The 19212-nt window shown below is 48.3% G+C and overlaps 1 protein-coding gene across 1 annotated transcript; it reads left to right on the top strand.

The window, feature by feature from the left end:
* The first annotated feature begins 374 nt into the window (after positions 1-374).
* On the top strand, positions 375-18268 carry slc22a17 (solute carrier family 22 member 17). Its single transcript, XM_036125253.1, has 10 exons — positions 375-900; positions 2596-3130; positions 9347-9450; positions 10544-10698; positions 12760-12925; positions 13331-13455; positions 14761-14866; positions 14992-15215; positions 15831-15942; positions 17741-18268. The coding sequence occupies exons 2-10, from the start codon at positions 2657-2659 to the stop codon at positions 18015-18017; spliced, it is 1743 nt and encodes a 580-aa protein (XP_035981146.1). The 5' UTR covers positions 375-900; positions 2596-2656; the 3' UTR covers positions 18018-18268.
* Positions 18269-19212: the final 944 nt, after the last annotated feature.

Here is a 19212-nt window from a genome sequence, read left to right as displayed (position 1 = left end):
TAGGCAAATATAAATTAAATAGGTATGTTTCATTAAGATACACTTTGTCTGCAAATGAATATTTGAATATTCGAAATAACATCACTGGACAATGGAAAGGAAAACAGCAGAAACTGGTCTCCAAAAACATATTTTTGAATGAATAAACCCCGCTGAAATCTAAAAAGTCACGTGTATTGTTACGATTATTACGTTTAGCCTTTTGTCTTTTTGGGATATTGAGCGTTTATTCTTTTTCCCCCCCATTTATTTGAGGGTAGCCTCCCACTAGTCCCTTTTTGTCACCGAGTAAATCATCAGTCCTTCAACACGATCTTCGGCAGCAGGGTTGCTAGGAGACGCGTGTCTTCACGGTTTTAGCCGATTCTACACGAAGAGCTCCGCGCCGCCGGTGGAGCTGCTCCCTCTAAACAGGCGGCTCTCCGCAGTTTCCCACCCGCTCTTTGTCCGCCTGTCGACGCGTTCCGCTCTAACGTGATGTCGCGCGCACTTCCGGAGCCATTCATCTCGTCTCACGCCGTAATGTCGTCGCTCGGAAACTTGGACTAACACAGCAACGCTTACACCGGGGAGGGAGAGGGAGAGAGAGAGAGAGAGAGAGAGAGCGGTGACGGCTGGAACAAGGAGCGGGGAGTGCAGCATCCCTCGGTGGCGGGGAACGTCACATGTCCGAGCGGCGGAGCTCCGGACTGACAGCCGTCCAGTGACATCAGAAGCCGAAGCGGCGCGGCTCCAGGACAGACATGTCCGCTCGGATGTCGGAGGACGCAGGCTGGCACCGAGGCGCAGCCGAGAAACGGCGGATGTGCTGAAAGTCCCGTGTGACACCGCGATGTTATGGACGTCTGGAGGAAACAACGGGCTCTCGCTGGCTCTCATTTAACAGCCTTTTAGTGAACGGTGAGTGGGGGTAAGGGGGGGGGGGGGGGTCTGTGTTTATCCACGCAGAGGTTGTGAGGCAAACATCTGTTTGCAGCTGTTTGGCGTCGCGGGGCAGGTGTCTCCACAGCGCTGCTCCCTCTTCCCAGGGGCCAGCCAGCTTGGCCCCGTGTCTTACATTCCTTCCACGTCCTTCCCCCTCCAACCCCTGTAAAAAAAAAAAAAAAAAAAAAAAAAACAGAAAAGGGAGCTCTTATGTAACCCCGTGGGATTCCTGCTCTGTTAGACTTCCTGTGGAAGGAAAACACGGTAACTCCTGAAGGAGCCCCGTGTGGACAGACACGCTGTCCCGGTGCCAGGTCAGGGGCCCCCTGCCATGCTCTCTGTCTCCTTTAGAGCCGTAATGGCCTCTCCTGTGTCAGGTCTCAGCGGTGGCTCTGCAGCGGTATGTCCCGCTGCCAGCATGCTATGCAGCAGGACGGGATTGTGCGGTTCAGCCGGTGATGCACTTTTGGCACCAAGCAGCATCAGACTTCATACCACGCATGTCTCACCAGCTCCCCCCCCACCCCCACCCCCCCACACCATGATGCTGCCGCTACCATGTCCCGCCTGAGGCGTGACTCCCTGCAGTTTCAGGCACATCGGCATAAACGGGATAATGCCCGACGAGGCGTCCATTATCAGAGATTAATGGGCGACGCGGAGGCCTGAACCGTCCGACGCCAAGTCCATTACATTTCTGATAAATTGACGCCTCGCAGGGCATCATCCCGCTTACGCCACGGTCGCTTACGAAAGCAGTAAATATTAAATCAATTATTATTACTTGAAAGTTGTTTTTCCACTGTTAACATTGTAAATTTTTCACAAGAAGAGATTTGACGTCTCTGGTTGTGACCAGAACCAGCAGCTCTGGCCCCGGACGCTTACGCTTGAGCTAGCGCAATAATTTAGAGCAATCAGGCTGTTTGACCGGAACTTTTTTACAGGTGCACTTTCTAACGGACACCCTGCAGCCAATCAGAATCGAGTATTCGCCCAGACCATGGTATAGACTGTATTAGAACAGTAATAAGAAAGGTTCTTATAAAAACTGTTGTAGTTATTTGTTACAGGCTGTTAGAATAGTTAAACCTCATCCAACGTGTCCCTCTTAGCTTCCCATAAGGCCTAAAGCACGGCGTCCAGGTCTGACACGTGAGCCGCGTCACGTAAAAGTCTTTCCAACAGATTAGCGCCGGTTTCACCTGCAAATTGCTCCAACGGGTAAGCAGGTGAGTTTGAAGGTCATGGTTTAGATGTGAATCTCTCTCTTTTTTTGGGTGGGGAATAGTAACTCAGTTAAGGGGGTCTGATTGCCTCTGGAATAGGTTGCATTATGGGAAACGTAGGATCCACCGCTGTCTGTGTTTAATCAATGCTCTGTTGAGTAACATGCATGGCCTTGGGAAACCTTTTTTTCCTCCGTTTTACAGTAGCTACCTTATTTTATTGGGATTTTATGTGGAAAGCCCATTTAACCAAAGTGAGTTTCCTGCGTGTTACCGTGAGGAGACGTAGGAGTAGGAGTGATGTACCTATAGGGGCTATAAATGTTGCTGTTAAGTGTTTGAATCTAACAATATACTCTTGCTGACCCTGAGAGCCGACGACACGGCGTCTCTTTTTCAGCTTTGCTTTGTAAACATTGCTGTGTGATCTGTTTGCTCACAGGCCTCTGCCTCCCATTCCGCCTCTGGACCTCCAGCCTTCTCCAACGTCCGCCCCACAAACAATGACCTCCCCAGACTCCCCTCCCCTCGTCTCCCCTTCCCCATGCCCGCCGCCTCCCCCTTCCCTGCCCTCGTCCCCGGTTCCGTCGTCCCCGGCCCCGTCCTCCTCCTCCATGCCGGCCCCGCCCTCGCTGCCTCCCACAGGTGAGGTGATGGTGCTGGCCCTGGGCCGGAAGAAGCAGCGCGTGCTGATCGCGCTCTCCATCCTGCCCAACCTCTTCCTGGCCTTCCTGCTCTCCTCCGACCCCCTGCTCACCCTCTCCCCCCCCCACCGCTGCCGCCTGCCGGGCCCGACGCCGTCGCCGGAGGCGCTGAACGCCTCCCTGCCCTGGGAGAAGGGGGCGAGGCCCGGGGAGACCGGCAGCCCGTCCCAGTGCAAGCAGTACGTCAACAGCAGCCAGTCGGCCACGGTGGACTGCGAGGCCGGGTGGGACTACAACGTCACCGAGGGGCTGAAGAGCAACATCGTGACTGAGGTAAAGCGTCAGCCTCGGCGGGCCCAATCTGCCTTTAAATGCAGCTTTAAATGCAGAAAACCTTCTCCCCCCCCACCTTGCCTCCACAGCAGAGTCTTGCTGAGCGCGCAGCTTCCGTTTCTGCAGCGTTGTGCTAAACGTGGGTTCAGCCTCACAAAGTTGTGTTTGGACTCAAGGGACGACCGAGAGAGTCCCGCCTTAGGAACGTGAGCGTTAAACAGGATCACACGCAGAACGCTCCATGCGGGCCTTGGCTTTCGTTGGTTTTAAATATGATGAGGGAAAATATGCCGAGCCCCGGCTCCTCCTAATTGGCGACGTGCCGCTTCCTGCACTTTGTTTAACTCAAGATTCGCTGGATCAGGAGTTGCTGTGAAAATGTGCCGCCTTGCTCCGTGTCTGCGTTGATTAGGCGTCACCAATCAGGGAGATTCTATCCTTTCTCTCCCTCTATGGTTTGTAGTAAATGTTTTTTTGTTTGTTTTTTACACAATTTTCCAAACCCCCTCTTTTGGCTGGTCTGTGAAAGGCTGGGCGGCCAGGTGGGTTAGAGTACCATAGTAACGTGTTAATTAGAGGATGCTGGAGACTGTAGTCCTCACAGCTCTGTTTCTGATCTCATTGACCATGTAAAAGATAAATAATGTACTAATGCTAACCGGGCATTTTCTCAGCCATTCAGAGGACGGTGTTACTGGTTCTGTCGGGTATTACTGGTTTCTGGTGCTTCGACAGGAGTTTCTAACAACCACCAGGTAAATTGAGCCATGGTGGTTGGTATAAACAAAACCAAGAATACAACGATAGAGATGAAAAAGTTGAAAACAACGACTATTAAGTCGCAGAAGCTAAAATAATGTTATCGATGACATTTGGCGTTGTTTCGGTTCAGATTGGCCGAGGGAACACGGATGACTGCGTAGACAGTCACCATCTTTAAAGCCGCCGGTTCTACGCAGCTCAGTTTCCTTCAGCTAAAAAATGCCAAATTAAGAAAAATCAAGGATTAAGAATCTAATTCAGACTCACTTATTGAGTTAAACTTAGAGTCAGGGTCTGTTTTAAGAAGATTGGAAAGCAACACAGGAAGTAACAACCCCGGCGTTCAGCTGGAAATAGCATCTTTAGAAATGAAATTAAAAATAAAGATAACAATGGCATTATTAGAACAAAAATGTAATTTGACTTTTGAATTAAATATTGCTTGTTATAAATAAGTGCACAATATCTCAAAATCATGGGTACATATTTCTGAAAAGCTCTAAATACTGGATTTTTAGTATGCAAACATTTTTGGCTATTAAATGTTAAAAAGATTTACCATATAGGCTGAAAAGGACTGTATGTCATATCATTGTGTAAACAGGATAAGCCCCACTGGGCTGCTGAGTTTATTTAATAAAAGAAGAAGTTTAGACATGTTGTAAAAGACATGTAGCCTTTAACCATTCTGTTATGGCACCATAAGGGTGGTGGTGGTGGTGAGGGGGGGGGGGGGGGGGCAGTAATGTAATAGTCGGGGAAACTGTTCCTCCTTTCACTCTCAAGATTAGAAGTGCTGCCTGGCTCAGTTCAGAGGTTTCATGAGAAGCAAATCTAATTTTTGGCATTTCATTGTACGCTTGTAAAAGCATACAACCAAACAGAGGGGCTTTTCTCTTGGCTGCAAAGCAGATTAGTGTGAAACCATCGGGGCGAGCTTCTGTTTCCTCGCCTCACCCTCAGGGACTTCTGAAGTAAATATGAAGCAAATTCACCAACGGTAGCTCAAGTGTAGCGTTAACCAGCCAAAAGGATGAATTGTTCAGGCTTATTGCCCTCTGCTGCAAGACAATAAACTGCTCAAGAGAGGCCAGAAAAGTCCCCGGTTACGTCTTATGAATGAAAAAAAATGTTGCGTGTTAGTAATCCTGTCCAGAAACACTTTTTGTTATTCTGGGTAAACTCGTCCTTCCATCCTGGGTAGTCAAGACATTATGAATTCAGGAAAAGGAGGTTAAAAAATTACATCTCTCTGAACAGAAGGGACCAATCAGATGCCTTCATGTCTGGTCCTGGCCACGCCCCCTCTGTCCCTTGAGTTCCTATCGCGTTATCTATTGGTTGTCCCACATGCCAGTCATTCTGAGGTGCTCATGTAACGCCAGTTTCTGCTTACTGGCTGCTCATGCGCACTTCTAGTGTTTATGTATCTGCTTAGCTTGGGCGTTAGCAGTTCATTGTAGCTCTGCTACTTTCACTGTATACTTTGAAAATGGCTGAGAGTCACAAGAAGCAAACCGCATACAAGTTCATGAGAAGAAGAGGAAGGTCTCAGTAGAAAGAAATAAGACCAAAGGGGATTTGGAAAAGTTTTAGCGATGTTTTGTGCGTGTACAGTTTTTCAGAAAGGGACTTGTGCTTCTTACTTACAATTCCGGAAAAATCACGGACTATACCTTTAAGTGACCTGGCTGCGGTCAACCAGATCACTGAAGTGTAAGGAGCTGGGTGCCTGCCCAGTGAGCCAGGCACACCATCAACAACCCCATGTAGCTGGATGTGTCCCAGGTTGTCATTTGATAAATCTGGTCGCCTTATATTAGAAGAACTCAGAATCAAGACTCAAGTGGAGGACGATTAACCAGGAACAAGTGCTGGTGGCAGAACTTGAATCTGACTTGACATCTTGGCTAGTACTTGTGCTCCTCGACCTGGCTAGCTGCTAAATGCTGCTAGCTGCTAAATGCTGCTAGCTGCTAAATGCTGCTAGCTGCTAATATGTCATTATCAATCTTTTTCTTTACCTTTTATACTTGAAACACTGTTTTAACCATGGTCACCTCCAGAAGTTGAACAGCGCTCTGGATCAAACAGCAGAAGCACAAACTAACAGGGTAATGCTTCAGCTTCCACTATGTTTCAGACACCTGGCAGCCATATTGGATTTTGAGGTCCGGATTGGTGAGGAACCTCCAACTTTGCATCTTTGGAGTCAGACTTCAGGGGCTATTCTGCTTATTTTCGTACTAAACCACACACTTCACCAAAGCACACAGTGCAAGTCAGTAGTGGTGCTTCTGCTTTTCTTTGTATTTTTACAACAAACAAACTGGGGAAGACATAATGAGCCCAGTCCTAACAGCAGTTCAGCCTTTTAGCAGCTTAAGGCAGAAACCATGCAGGACTCTGGCGGTTCTGCTCTGACCTTTTGGTCCCGATCGGGTCTGAGGGGTCTGGCCACGCCCAAAGCCGTGTTTCTGCAGCAAACGTGAAGCAGATCTAATGGAAAGGACAAGGATGCTCCAGTGACCCTTAGAGCTCCCCTCGCTCTCCTCTGCAGGGCGGTCCATTGACACGCTCCCCTTCAGGGCTCTGCTGGATGCTGTGATGCTGCCGGCTGGCTCTCTGCTGGGCCGGCTTCTCGACCCTAGCAGTGCTTTCTGGCCAGGTGAGGTCATCAGAGAGCTTCCCTCTGAGGAGCTTCATGCTCTTCATGCTACCGAGCGCCTGCTAACGCTGAGGGGGTGCGCGCTCAGGTCATGACCTCTGCAAACCCGATCTGACGTGTCAGCTCAAGTCGAGGAAGCGGCGGACTCAGAACACATTTTTTAGGATCGCTGCGCGGGCCGCTAAGGCCTTCTGTGAGAAATCCATGAAATCTTTATTAGGCGCGATGTGGCACGCAGTAAAAAGGGTTCCTCTTTCCCCTCGTTGCTCTCCGTTCGTGTTTACATGACTGGTTCGGGGCAGCATTAATCATTTGCTTCCACAGCCTTGGGCACCTCAGGCTCAAGGGCGCAACTCTGCCTGTGCAGCCATTCAGCCGACTTCTCTCCTGTAATTAAAGCAGAAGCTGCTAATATCTGTGCTCCGCCTTCCTCTCTACATGCTTCTGCCTCTGCAGCGTGAATAATACCCTGAAAACTCTCAGTGTCCTCTGCCATTTCTGACCGCGCTGCTGTAAGAACCACACCCAGTGCTCCAGTCCACGGTGTTAGGGCAGCGTGCCGGTAATCCACCCACACCACTGCAGCAAACGGAGGACGCTCAAACGCTGCCAAGGGAGGCACTTGGATGCAAAAGCGTCCGTGTTGTAAAAGCGTTGAGCAGCGGGGTTACAGACAGGACGCTCTGCTGTCTGTGTGCGATCTTTTCCTCCTTGTGCAGCTTCACTGGCCCGAGGCGGCAGTGTGGTTAACAAGAGAGAGAGAGAGAGAGGGGACAGGCTCCTGGTCCTCTTTATCCCCAACACTGCTCCATGAGTATCGGCCACCTCCACGCAGTGTAACCCCTCCTAATAGGCTGGTGGCGCAGATGGAGCTACGGAAAAGTGGGCTTTGCGTCGGTATCCGTCTCCTCTGAGCCCCACCTTTTGCAGAACCACCTTTTAAGTCTGTTACCGTTAGTAGTGATAGAGGCTGACAGCACTACATTGTTACAGAACAGCTGCAGGAAAATGTTAATGTCAGTCAGATTAGCAGGAAGAGCGTCTGACCTGCAGTTTTTCAGGTTTTGCCACAGGTTTCCACCTCCATTTAGAGCGTTGGGTGATTTTTAGCAGGTGGATATGCTTTGAGTTGTTTGTTTTTGCCAGCCTCTGACCGATTTTTCATCTTCCCATCCACTCCTCTCTCCCTGCTTAAAGGCAAGCATCCCCGCAGGATGCTGCTGCCACCACCGTGTTTCATGGCAGGGAAGATGGTGTGTTCAGGGTGATTGGCAGTGTTTTCCTCCACACACAGTGGTTTGCATGGAGGCTTGTGGCAAACTGATCCACTCATGGTTTGTTTGGTTGTTTTTTTTTGGCAACAAAGTTTTTTTTTTTAAGCTAAATTTTGAAGAGTCTACAACCAGCCAGTTTGTTCTGTACCTCAACATGCTCTCCCACCTGAGCTGCCGATCTCTGCAGCTCCTCCAGTCACTCTAATGAATTCATTCTCTCCATTCCCTAGCCTGCCATGTTTTCAGACGACGGATTAACCGGTTCACCGCTAAATGTCCAGATCTCATGGTTTTTGTTGTTGTTGTAAGACCTAACCCTGCTTAAATCTCCTCCACAGCTTCTCTCCCTGACCTGCCTGCTGGGTTCCTGGGTCTTCACGCCGCTGCCTGTTCTCTAAATGTTCTCTCATACAAACGTCTCAGGCCTCCTCAGAACAGCTGGACTCGTCCTGAAAACTGAAATGACACAAAGACGAACCCATTCACTAACAAGGGGAGCCCTGAAGGCGGCTGGTTGCTCTGGGTTTTATTTACGTGGATAGACGGTGGCTGAATAGCTTATTGGTAAAGATCATGTAGAACAGCATCTTCTACCTCCCCATCATGCACTGCTTCGTCACATGTAATCCCAGCAGAGTACTGCAGACACCGTGCTTGTACTGCGACTCAGCGCGGACCAGCATAAAGACTTTTGAGCGGCTCTAAAAGTGACCAGGCTTGTATTTACCAAGAGATCAGAGCAGAAAACAAAGGAAGCCTTGTAGCGCGACGCTTTGTTTTCTCTGCTCTCACCGGACCGGTCGGGGGACTCTAGGAACCCGTCTGCTCTCATTCCCGCTCCGCTCCTGTCGCGCGGGGCATTCCAGCCCGCCGTGCGCTTGTTGTGATCCCGTCGCCCCGGCAACAGGGCGGCCGATGTTACGTGGCGGCGGGGCCCCTCTGTGTGTGTTCTGTCTCCAATCGTGCGAGGCCTCTTAATGTTCAGGCCTCTGCGCTGACTCCCCTTAGCCCGGACCATTAAAACCGTTTTCCCTTTTTTTTTTTCTGCCTCAGCAGAGCTCGGCTGAAAATGCAAATCAGTGGATCAATACAAACAGATTGAAACTCTGAACTGGGAGCAGAAATCTGTTGTGTTCAAACAAAAGCGCGTCGACCTTTTGTCGCCGCCGGCGTTCGTCTCACAGTGATGCAGCAAACGGACGTGTGTGACGATGCGGCGTTTTCCTCACAGTCATCCACGGTTATAGTAGCACGCCGTCCGTAACGCAGCTTCCTGGGTCTGATGAACGAGAGTTAAAGGCAGCTTTCCTGTTCTAATCCTTCTTCTCTTCTCTCCTAGGCCCTGTATTAGTCTGATATCAGGGGCCGTTCAGTGGTTTCACTACAGCTTTCTGTTCGCTCTAACAATCTCCTGATGCTCCCCAGGCTCATTGACTGTGACCTTTGTGAAAAACCAAAAGACAGTAATAAACGGAAATGGCCATCTCTGACAGTCTCTCTGTGTCTGTGCAGTGGGATCTGGTGTGCGGCCAGTACTGGCTGGTTCCCGTGGAGGAGGTGTGTTTCATCCTGGGCGTCCTGACTGGCTGCCTCGGCCTGGGGTACGCGGCCGACAGGTAATTACGTCGCAGCGGACAGAGACCGCGGAACGAAGAGAAACTAACACAAGTTCCTAGACGGACTGAAAACAATCCCGTTGAAAATGCGGAAATGTATGAAACTTTAAATTTAATGTCTGCTAAGTATGTCAGGGGCAGCTGTTAGCGGTACGGTAAAGTCGTAGTGACTGAGATGGACAGCCATAAACCGCTGATCCTCCGTTTCTATGCTGAGGTCGGCGCCTTTCTGCAGAGTCAGTAGCTTCACGCTTCCAAACGTGGCGTGGCCTTGAGATTAGCTGAGGAAGAGAACGAAGCACCTCAAAGAGCGGGCTTTAGCGCCTGAGCAGCTGCATCCCAGCCTTGCTTCACCAACAGGGAGTCATAGAGTCGGTGGACTGTAGAGCAGCAGAGGCCTCAAATCATGCCTCTCTGACCGGAAGTCCAACGAATAAGTCTATGTTTGACAGTTTTCTGGAGAAAAGCGCTTTCTTTGCTGCAGTGTATCAAGTATAGAGCTTAGAGCAGAAAGGACTGTGGGGTGAGGCTGTTTTTCTGAAGCTTGGCTCTTTACCTACGTCAACAAGTCGCCGGCCGTGGCTTAGTCCCCGTCTCCACGCCCTGCAGCTTCCAGCTAGCTGGGAGAGAGAGAGAGAGAGAGAGAGAGAGAGAGAGAGGTGCAGGTTTCAATCAGCTAATAGCTCTCATTCATTTCCTGACCAGCTGAGCACGGCGTGTGTTTGCTAAGGCAGTAATTTAATGCCGCCTCCTCGGGGTACCCAAAGACGAGCCCGCTGCAGGAAACAGCTGACTCCCAAACCGTAATTCAGATAAATATTGGCAAATTATCACCTTGACTTACGGTTATTATTGATTAGTTGAGCTTCCTTGGTTTGAAGAAGCGATAAGTGAAATTTGAACTTTTTTTTTTTCTGAAATCAGCTCTTTTAAAGCTGAAGGACACAATTAAGCAGTATTAACTCATGGTATATACACGTGTACATGCCACAGGATGGCTCCTTGCTATATCTGTGTCTTCCATCTCTTGTTTTATCCTGGTTTTAGCTGAAATGTGTCTGAGCTGCACCTCTGTATGTCCGTGTCCCTGCAGGCTGGGCAGGTCCAGGACCCTGCTGATCTCTCTGACCCTGTCGGTGGTGTTTGGGGTGCTGGTGTGCGTCTCTCCGTACCCGTCCATCTTCATCGTCATGCGTTTCTGCCTGGCCGCTGCCAGTGCAGGCGTCTATCTGACTCTGTATATCACCCGTAAGTATTCCTTCTTAATGAGCCCGATAAGACGCCCTTAAGAAAAATATTCCAGTTGGTCTCACTGTTTATTTATTTTTTATTTGTTGACCGTAGCTGCAGCAACACGTTGGTCTTTTTCTGTAATTCAGGGACTAGCTGTAATGTTTTAGGCAGTGCTGGTGAGAACTGGCCGTAACAATTTCTCTGTCACATATTTATGAGGCCTAATAAGCTCCGGAGGCCCAGGACATGCAAGGAATTACTAACTAGAGCGTAATTAAAAGGGAACTAAAGTGATGACTAAAGTGATGGGATGGCTTTAGAAAGTTTGGGGTTTCATTTAGGATTTGTGCTGCTTTACAGCGTTTCCTGACACCAACAATTGATGCAGTGCTTTTTAAACCTATTCAGACCACAGAGACTTTAACACATTTTGTTACATGACAACCTAAACCTGGAATTTGATTAGGATTTCAGGTGATAGGCCAACATGATTGAGATTGTAAACCACAGACATCATTTGAAACGAATAAAATCTGAAAAGTGCGGCATGCATTTCTACTAAGCCTCTTTTGATTTCATAGCCCTACATCAAATGACACAACTAGAAACGTAGCAAGACACGGCAGTCTACACACTGTTCTAACTACGGATCATGGTGGTGGCAGCATCATGCTGTGGGGATGCTTCTTCAGTAAGGACAGAGAAGCTGGTCAGAGATGATAGGAAGATGGATGGAAACAAATATAGAATGATTCTTAAAAAAAACAACAACCTGTTAAAGGCTGCAAAAAGACTGAGACTGAGCTAGGCCTGTACAATTTAGCCAAAAATGAAAATTTGCATAAATTTCCACCATAATTGCGATACAATTTTGTCTATTCTCTGCATTAACCACAAGAATCAAAAAATGGCCTGTAGATAAACAAGAACTATTTAAAACAATTTAACTGTCTAAATATTAATCTAAATATTGTTATTCAAGAGAATAGCTTGTTCAACATACAGTACAAAGTCTATGTATTAAGGAGTTTGACAGGTACTTAATGCTACAGTGAGATTCCTGAAAGTTTCAGGTAATAAAGTTTGATCATATAAACTCTAAAACAAGTAATAAAATTACATTATCTCACTGCTGCAGCTCTCTTCCCTTCCATGTGGAGGCAAACCTACTTTAAACATATTACTGACACCTGAAGGACGCGTCTGATCCATTTATTTTGTTACGTAGCCGAAAATTGCACACCTCTGCGCTTTGGAAATTGAGTTTTTTAAAGTTGGGATTATATTGCAAATGTCATTAATTGTCCAGGCCTAGACTGAGGTGGAGGGTAACACTTCAATAGTCAGGTCTACCAAGATGTTGCTTAGATTAACGTGTACTTGGGAATTAGAATGGCCTAGTCAAAGTCCAGGTCTAAATGCAATAGAGAAATGTGGCAAAACTTTAAAACTGATCCAGTCTGATTGAGCTTGAGGTATTGTGGAAAACGATGGGAGGGAAAAATCTGTGTCTAGATGTGTAAAGCCGGTAGAAACATACTCCACCTTAAATGACTTGCTGCTGCAGCAAAAAGGAGCGTCTACAAGGTATTGATTCAGCGAGGATAGATGTAAATGCACTGCACACTTTTCAGATTTCTATTTTTGCGATTTTTTAAAAGCAATGGATCGCTTTCCTTAGATTTCCCAACTATATCTGCTGCTTTGTGTTAACGTTTAAGGGTTAAAGTTTAGGGTTGCAAAGTGACAACAGGATAAAGTTCCAGGCTTCAAAATACCTTGACCAGGTACTTTATTCTAATTTATTTCCACAATGAACAGGCCATCTGGTTGGCGCACACACGTCCTGAGGTCTGCTTGTTTGTGGAAGTAAGTGTTTTCACGCAGCTCCGACTGACGCATCCGTTCAGCCTCGCCTAGTTAAAGATCCCCAATTAGCTTTTAATTGGCCCTTTGAAGCAGAGTCTAAAGAGTCAACTTATAAACATCCGCGTGTAATTACTCAGCTGCTCCAGCAAAAAGAGGAGGATGTGTTTGTTAGTCAGTCGTGGATAATGACGTCTTCTCACACGGCAGGTCTGGAGCTCTGTGAGCCGTCTCTGCGGCTGGTGGCCACCATGCTGGCCGGCCTCGTGACCGTGGCAGGGGAGCTGCTGCTGCTGGCTGTGGCCCTCGGCTGCCAGTCCTGGAGGGGCCTGCTGGGAGCCGGAGCGGCCCCTCTGACGCTCTTCCTCAGCTATGGGTACGACCATCCATCTGTTTTATTGCTCAGAACCGTGGCCTCGATATTAAAAGAGCGCGTGTCCTCCAGCCAGCCAGCTGGCTCTCAGAAGGCTTTGTCAGGTGGTGCCGATCTAGTCTTTGCTCATGTCAGGACACATCAGGGCCGCGTTACTCAACGGCTGCTGCCAGATCCCGTCTGAACGGCACGCCTTCACCGCTCCTTCCAGCCAAATTAAAAATGATTATCAGCAGATTTGTGGTAATTAATCTGCAAGTTTTAATAAGACAGGATTAAAGGATTGCACCACTCGCTGAGCCGCATTGTTTATTTCTTACGCTTGATGGAATGAATGGAGGCCGCGTTCAGATGATTACAGCGGCGGCTAAAGTTTGTTTTTTTTCATCTGGGTCTCCTCTGCCGCAGCGTTCCTGGCGTGTTCCCCGAGTCCCCTCGCTGGCTCCTCCTGTCGGAGCGCTCCGCCGACATGAACGCGTTCGGCGAGAGGAGGAACTCCAGCAGAGAGCTGAGGGACGACGAGAGCTTCACAGGTCGGTTTACACACGTCCATTACCGCTCGTTTAGCTCCGCAACACCCGGTGACACGAGCAGACGTCCGGTTTATGAAGCCTGCACTGTTTCCCAGTATGTTCACCAAGGTGGTGTAACGTGTCACATGCCTATGTTCCAGTTATGTTGCCCACCTTTACAGGGACATACATCCATTACAGTGGTCTGGTTTTTCCTCTGGTTTAAGAAGCTCTGACTGTAAATGCTGCTGTTCGTACGGTTTGAAGTGTTTATGAGATGCCAGGTTAGCGTCAGATTAACGGGGGTTTTCTCCAGAGATGTGCAGTGTTGCTTGTTTCTGTGAACTAGCTTTTAGCTGGCGGAGGGAAAGCTTCTGCACGTTTCCCTCATTTAGACAAAAAGCGATGTTTGGGAGCGTTAAGCAGCGGGCTGCAGGCGAGCTGTCCGAGCAGACGGTCCGACTAATGTCAGCATGCTGTTGTGTAAAGAGCCGACTGTCAGGAATAAATCTAGTTTATAATATTTTTGTTAATTGTTTTTAATATTCTGCACCAAAATCCCTCGGAAAACACTTTTAAATGTATAGATATGTATTGTATGTATCCACTTAAGCAATAAAATCCTGTTAATAAATACATGTTACGCATGACATAACTTTAGCAATCATGTTATATTACATTAGCAGCAACAGGATTACAGTAGTTGTTCATTTCCTGTGTGACACAAACCATTTTAATCGTTGTTTGTTAAACACATGCTGAAACTGAGATGCTGTGGTAAGTTTTACTGTTTTTAAAGCATTATAACTGCATTGTAACGCAGCTATAATGAGACGTAATGACAGGCTGCTGCTGCTGTGGGAGACAACTTAGGTCAGGCTTTATTTACATGGAAATAAGTTTACTGCCGCTGCAGCTCTCTCCACTGTCGCCTCTGTTTTGTCAACTTTGCTTCGACTTCATCGTTCTTATCTTGCACAAACCTCTCTGCTGCATTGCCTTATTAGTTATGGAAACAAACTTTATTTTTCTTGTCTTTGTGCCTCATTCAACCCCAGAATGTGTGACAGTGATTATGTGGGAAGTGTTTTTCATGATGAACCGGCATCTCAGAGAAGTAATGTGTGGGAGCCCTGGTTTAAAATGAAAAAAGATCAATCTCTTTATTTTGCATCTCTTAACTACAGTTAAGTTAAAACGGCAGTTTGTTGGGTTCAAAATATGATTTCCTTTTCTTCAGACTTCGTATTTGGAGACAAACTACGGTGGTTAAAATAAGGCCTTTCCACTGTTAACGATGGAAGCGGTGTTGTTTGCCTCCTGCAGAGCTGGAGTCAGAGCCGGCCCCCTCCTCCCGTCCCCGGCTGTCCTTCCCCGAGCTGTTCCACAGCAAGAACATCTGGAAGAACATGTTCGTCCTCGGCTTCACCTCGTAAGTCATCCCGCATTCATTTAGCCCCGACGCAGTCCTTTGTGCCTGTCACAGTCTCATATTTCATCCCTCCGGCGCTCTGACCGACTCCAAACCTGCTCACGCTGACGCTCTCTCCCCCTCAGATTCATCTCCCACGGCATCAGTCACTGCTACAGCTCGTTCCGCGGCGACGTCAGAGGCACCGCCCCCAGCTTCTACTGGACCTACCTGCTGTCCGTGAGCGCGGGAGGCGGCGCCTGGCTGCTGCTCTGGGCCACAGCGGACAGGTGCGGTCGCCGTGGCATCCTGCTGCTGTTCATGACGATGACGGGCCTGGCCTCTTTGATCCTCCTTGGACTCGTGGAGTGTAAGCTGGCTTCAGAGGGCGGCGCGGAGCCTCGCCTTCGCTTTTCTGCATAAACCCCCACCCCAACAGGGGACGCTATTAATAGTCCCACTAGGTGGACACAGCATCTTTTCATCTCCCTGCACGTCTCCTCCTGCTGTTTGTGGACTGATTAAAGGAGGCTTTTGTCGGGATTAAAGTCCCAACTCCAGATCTGGTCACTCATTTACCCGCCGGGTCACACTGAGCTTCATACGTTATGAAATGGATTAAAAGAGCGCGGGTCTCGCTTGCCTCATGGAAAAGTTCGACCTGCGCTCTTTGCTTTTCCATCGCTCTGTGTGTCTCCACGTTCTGGAGTCTCTGTCGCCCCCTTGTGGCTGACCAGAAACACGACTCTCGGGTTATGTAGGACACTGCAGTGAGAGCAAAGTCAAAGCTGTGTCAGGTGCCGTGCTTTAATCTCACGTCAACAACTAACTAGGTACTGATAGGACTGCTGGGGGGGGGGTCTTGTTTCTCCTAAAGCAGCAGGAAGTTGAGCTCCAGCAGTGTACTTATTAATATGAAACACATCACCTCCGTGTTGTCAACGGAGCCCATCAGCACTGATGTCTCTCTTGTCCCCCCCGACAGATCTGAGTGAGACGGCCATCACGGTTTTCTCTGTGCTGGGTCTCTTCTCCTCCCAAGCCACCGCTTCCCTCTGCATCCTTTTCACCGCAGAGATCATGCCCACCGTCATCAGGTAATAAACACAGCAGCTCCTAACAGAGGAAACATGAGCTCTGACAGGTACAGATTATCTCTCTAAAGACCCCAGAAATGGATCAAAACGTTGCAATGAAATGCATCATGAGGCAGGAGAGGACACGTCTCGTCAGGACGTACCACTGTGTGTGTGAGTCTAGATGGGTTTTCAGCCATTAAGGGTTAAAACGCTGTTAAAAATAATGACGCTGTGGTTCATGGAGCCCAGACTGCAGCTTGTGTTCATAACACACTACTGTGTCTACACAACATTTAGGGAATTGTGTCCGTCATTCATGTAGGAATGAGTCTGAAAATACAAAAACACAGTGAACTGTGTGGATAACCTACGCTGGACTCTGATAAGGTCGGCTGCTCTCTTTGTTGATCCTTATCTCAAGAAATAATTACTTGAAAATCAAAAGTAGTTTGTTGGCTGATCACGTTTTCTTTCTTTTAATCGTTTAGAAACTGGTTAGACTGAAACCTGAGAACCTGTGCTCCATTGTGCGTTTAGTTTTAGAATCTGCTCCATATTTCTTGTTTTAACACGGCCAGAATAATTCATGGGAAGTTCCTGTAAAACACGTGTTAACAAAGAGCTTTTAGAAGATTTAAAGACATTTCTTTCTAAATGCATCTGTGTCCTTCACTTTAGATCCCTTTATCAGTTTCCAGTTGGTTAACTAATTTGATTAAATTCAATTACAATTTGAACTGAATGTCAATTACAACAGAACTGAATGTTTAATCTGGGTTGCTATTTCATGTTGCTTTTGGCCGTTAAATGATTTATTTGAGCCATTTTTCTCTGGGAGGGACATTCATACAACAGATTTTAGACAAAAAGAACTAAATGCACCACTTTGAACCTATTATGGATTTACATTGATCTGCAAAGGGGCTCAAAAAATTAGACGTACAGGCTCAAACATAAAGATAGACTCCTCACTTATAACTGGGTTAATGTCTGATAAAACAGGAAGGATGAGAAAGAGTGGATTTTAGATCCACACATTTTAGGTTTTCGTTAAGGCCAAAATTGACAGTTTTTCCGTTCATAAACCACTTTTAATGTGTATTTAGGATTCATTTCTTGTCTTGTCAACCACCTGACCTAAACGGCAGTAAATACAGCTTCTGATCATTCAAACTAAATATTTAGAACAAGTACAAGCAGCCCAGAAACCACCAACGGCTGGCCTCTCCTAAAAACATCTAACATTGCCATGAACCTGTAAAGTGCCGATGAAAAATTAAGGCCCAGTTTCAGAATTAATATTTGACAGATTTGAAGCTGCCCATATGAAAAAAATCCAGTAAAAGTCTGAGAAAATGTAACGGTCAGACAAAACTAGGCCTACGATGTCTAGAAGGAGACGGAGGTTTCTGTAGCCGTCTAGGAGAAGTCGATGTAGCAGCTGACAAACACGGTGGGGGGTGTTTGGCTTCCCATGGTTGACTTTGCATTTTCACAAAGTAGATGGAGCAGCGAACAAGATAAATATTTAACGTCGCCTCAAATCTACAGCGAGAGGAATCATTGGGGGTTCCAGCAGGACTGATCCCAAACACACATTAAAGTTTCTGGACGTCTCTGATCTTTACTTATAGAAATGTATGACCTACTGTTAAAAACGTAAAGTTTTACCAGGAAAGCATCCAGATTGAGTTAACTCTACCACCAGTGATAGGACAGCTGATCAAATCTCTATAGCTCCACAGCTAAGCCTAACGTGAACAGGACGTTAACGGTGTTGCTGATGTGAGCTGAACAGGACGATGTGTGTTTCCAGGGGCTGCAGCGTCGGCGCCGTGCTCGCCCTGGGCTGCGTGGGCCGCCTCAGCTCGCCCATCATGGACCTGCGCAACCACTACGGCTACTTCCTGCACCACGTCATCTACTCGTCTCTGGCGCTCCTGGCCGTGCTCTCCATCCTGCTGCTGCCCGAGAGCAAGAGGAAGCCGCTGCCCCAGACGCTGGCCGACGGCGAGCAGTACAGGCGGCCCCCGCTGGGCAGGAGGAGGAGGGACAACGTGCCGCTGCTGGCCACGCCCAACCCAGAGACCTAAAGCCGGGCGGCTGCGGCGGCGGGACGGACCGCTGGCTCGCCTCCATCCGTTTGTTCACGCAGAGCAGGAGAGACGAACAGAGGGATGAACGGAGAGAAAAGGGCTGCAGCAGACCTTATGCTTCCTAACATATCACACTCCTGTCGTTCCCAACGCAGACGGACTGGTCGGGGCGCCCCGTTCTCCACTCGTCTGTGTTTGTTTCCTAACCATTAGATTTAAGTCTGGGGGGGGGGGGCTTCTGAACATTACCAGTACCCAGGAAGCTCTTCACCTTCTTCTGCCGTGAGCTACCAGCATCCAGACACGCCTCTCTCCTCCCTCAGCGTGTCTGTTTCAGGGACGACGGCCGGCATTTCTAGCTGTTCCTGCTGTTGGTCCTCACCCACACACAGCATTTTTTTTTTTGTTTTTATGCGTTTCCTGGGGGTGATAACGCCTCAGAGGTGCAGAGAATCCAGGTTACGTTTGTTTTATAACTTGTCGGCCAACTCTCCGATCCGCCACCGGAGCCAGGGGAGACCAGCAGCGGGAGCCAACACGCCTCGTGAATACTCTAGATTTTAGTTTCTTTGACTTTATGGGGCGTCTGAGTTGTGTTCATAACGTGGACCCTGTGGCTGGAAGCTTCCAGTGTGCTATGCAGCGTGGGGAAGAAGAGCACTTTGAATATTTTTTAATAGAAGCGTTCATTTGACCAAAGTCCTCGCGGTAAGGGGGGGACAGTCCTGTGAACACAAATCACTTATTCTGATCTAAAGCGCCACGCTCCAGCTCGATGAAGCAGCTACAGCCTCTGGCCTGGAGCCAGAAATATTTATACTATTTATGTTGTCATCAAGTTGAATCAGTCATTTATCCTGAGACCTCAGATCTCAACCATCTTCAGCGGTTCAATATTCTGTCACATCCCTCCTGTCTGCACGCTGGAAGGCGCTGAAGGGCTCGTTTTCTCTGTATGTCCTCCGACTCTCACTCTTAATACGTCTGCAGATTCGTAGCGTCAGCTGGAAGGCGCTCGACGGACACCAGCATACAGCCGTAGAGGTGTAACTCGTGTTTATAGGGAGTGGGTCTTTAATGGAAGTAGAAAAAAGACGGAGAAGCTGTTTCGTCTTTGCCTGAATGTCTGTTGATGCTGGAGAGACGGGTCCAATGAGCGAGCTCCGTGATGGGGAGCTGAAGAGGGCCCCCG

This window comes from Fundulus heteroclitus, chromosome 21, assembly GCF_011125445.2.
Source record: "Fundulus heteroclitus isolate FHET01 chromosome 21, MU-UCD_Fhet_4.1, whole genome shotgun sequence".
Classification (NCBI taxonomy): domain Eukaryota; kingdom Metazoa; phylum Chordata; class Actinopteri; order Cyprinodontiformes; family Fundulidae; genus Fundulus; species Fundulus heteroclitus.
This window is presented reverse-complemented; position numbering and strand designations above follow the sequence as displayed.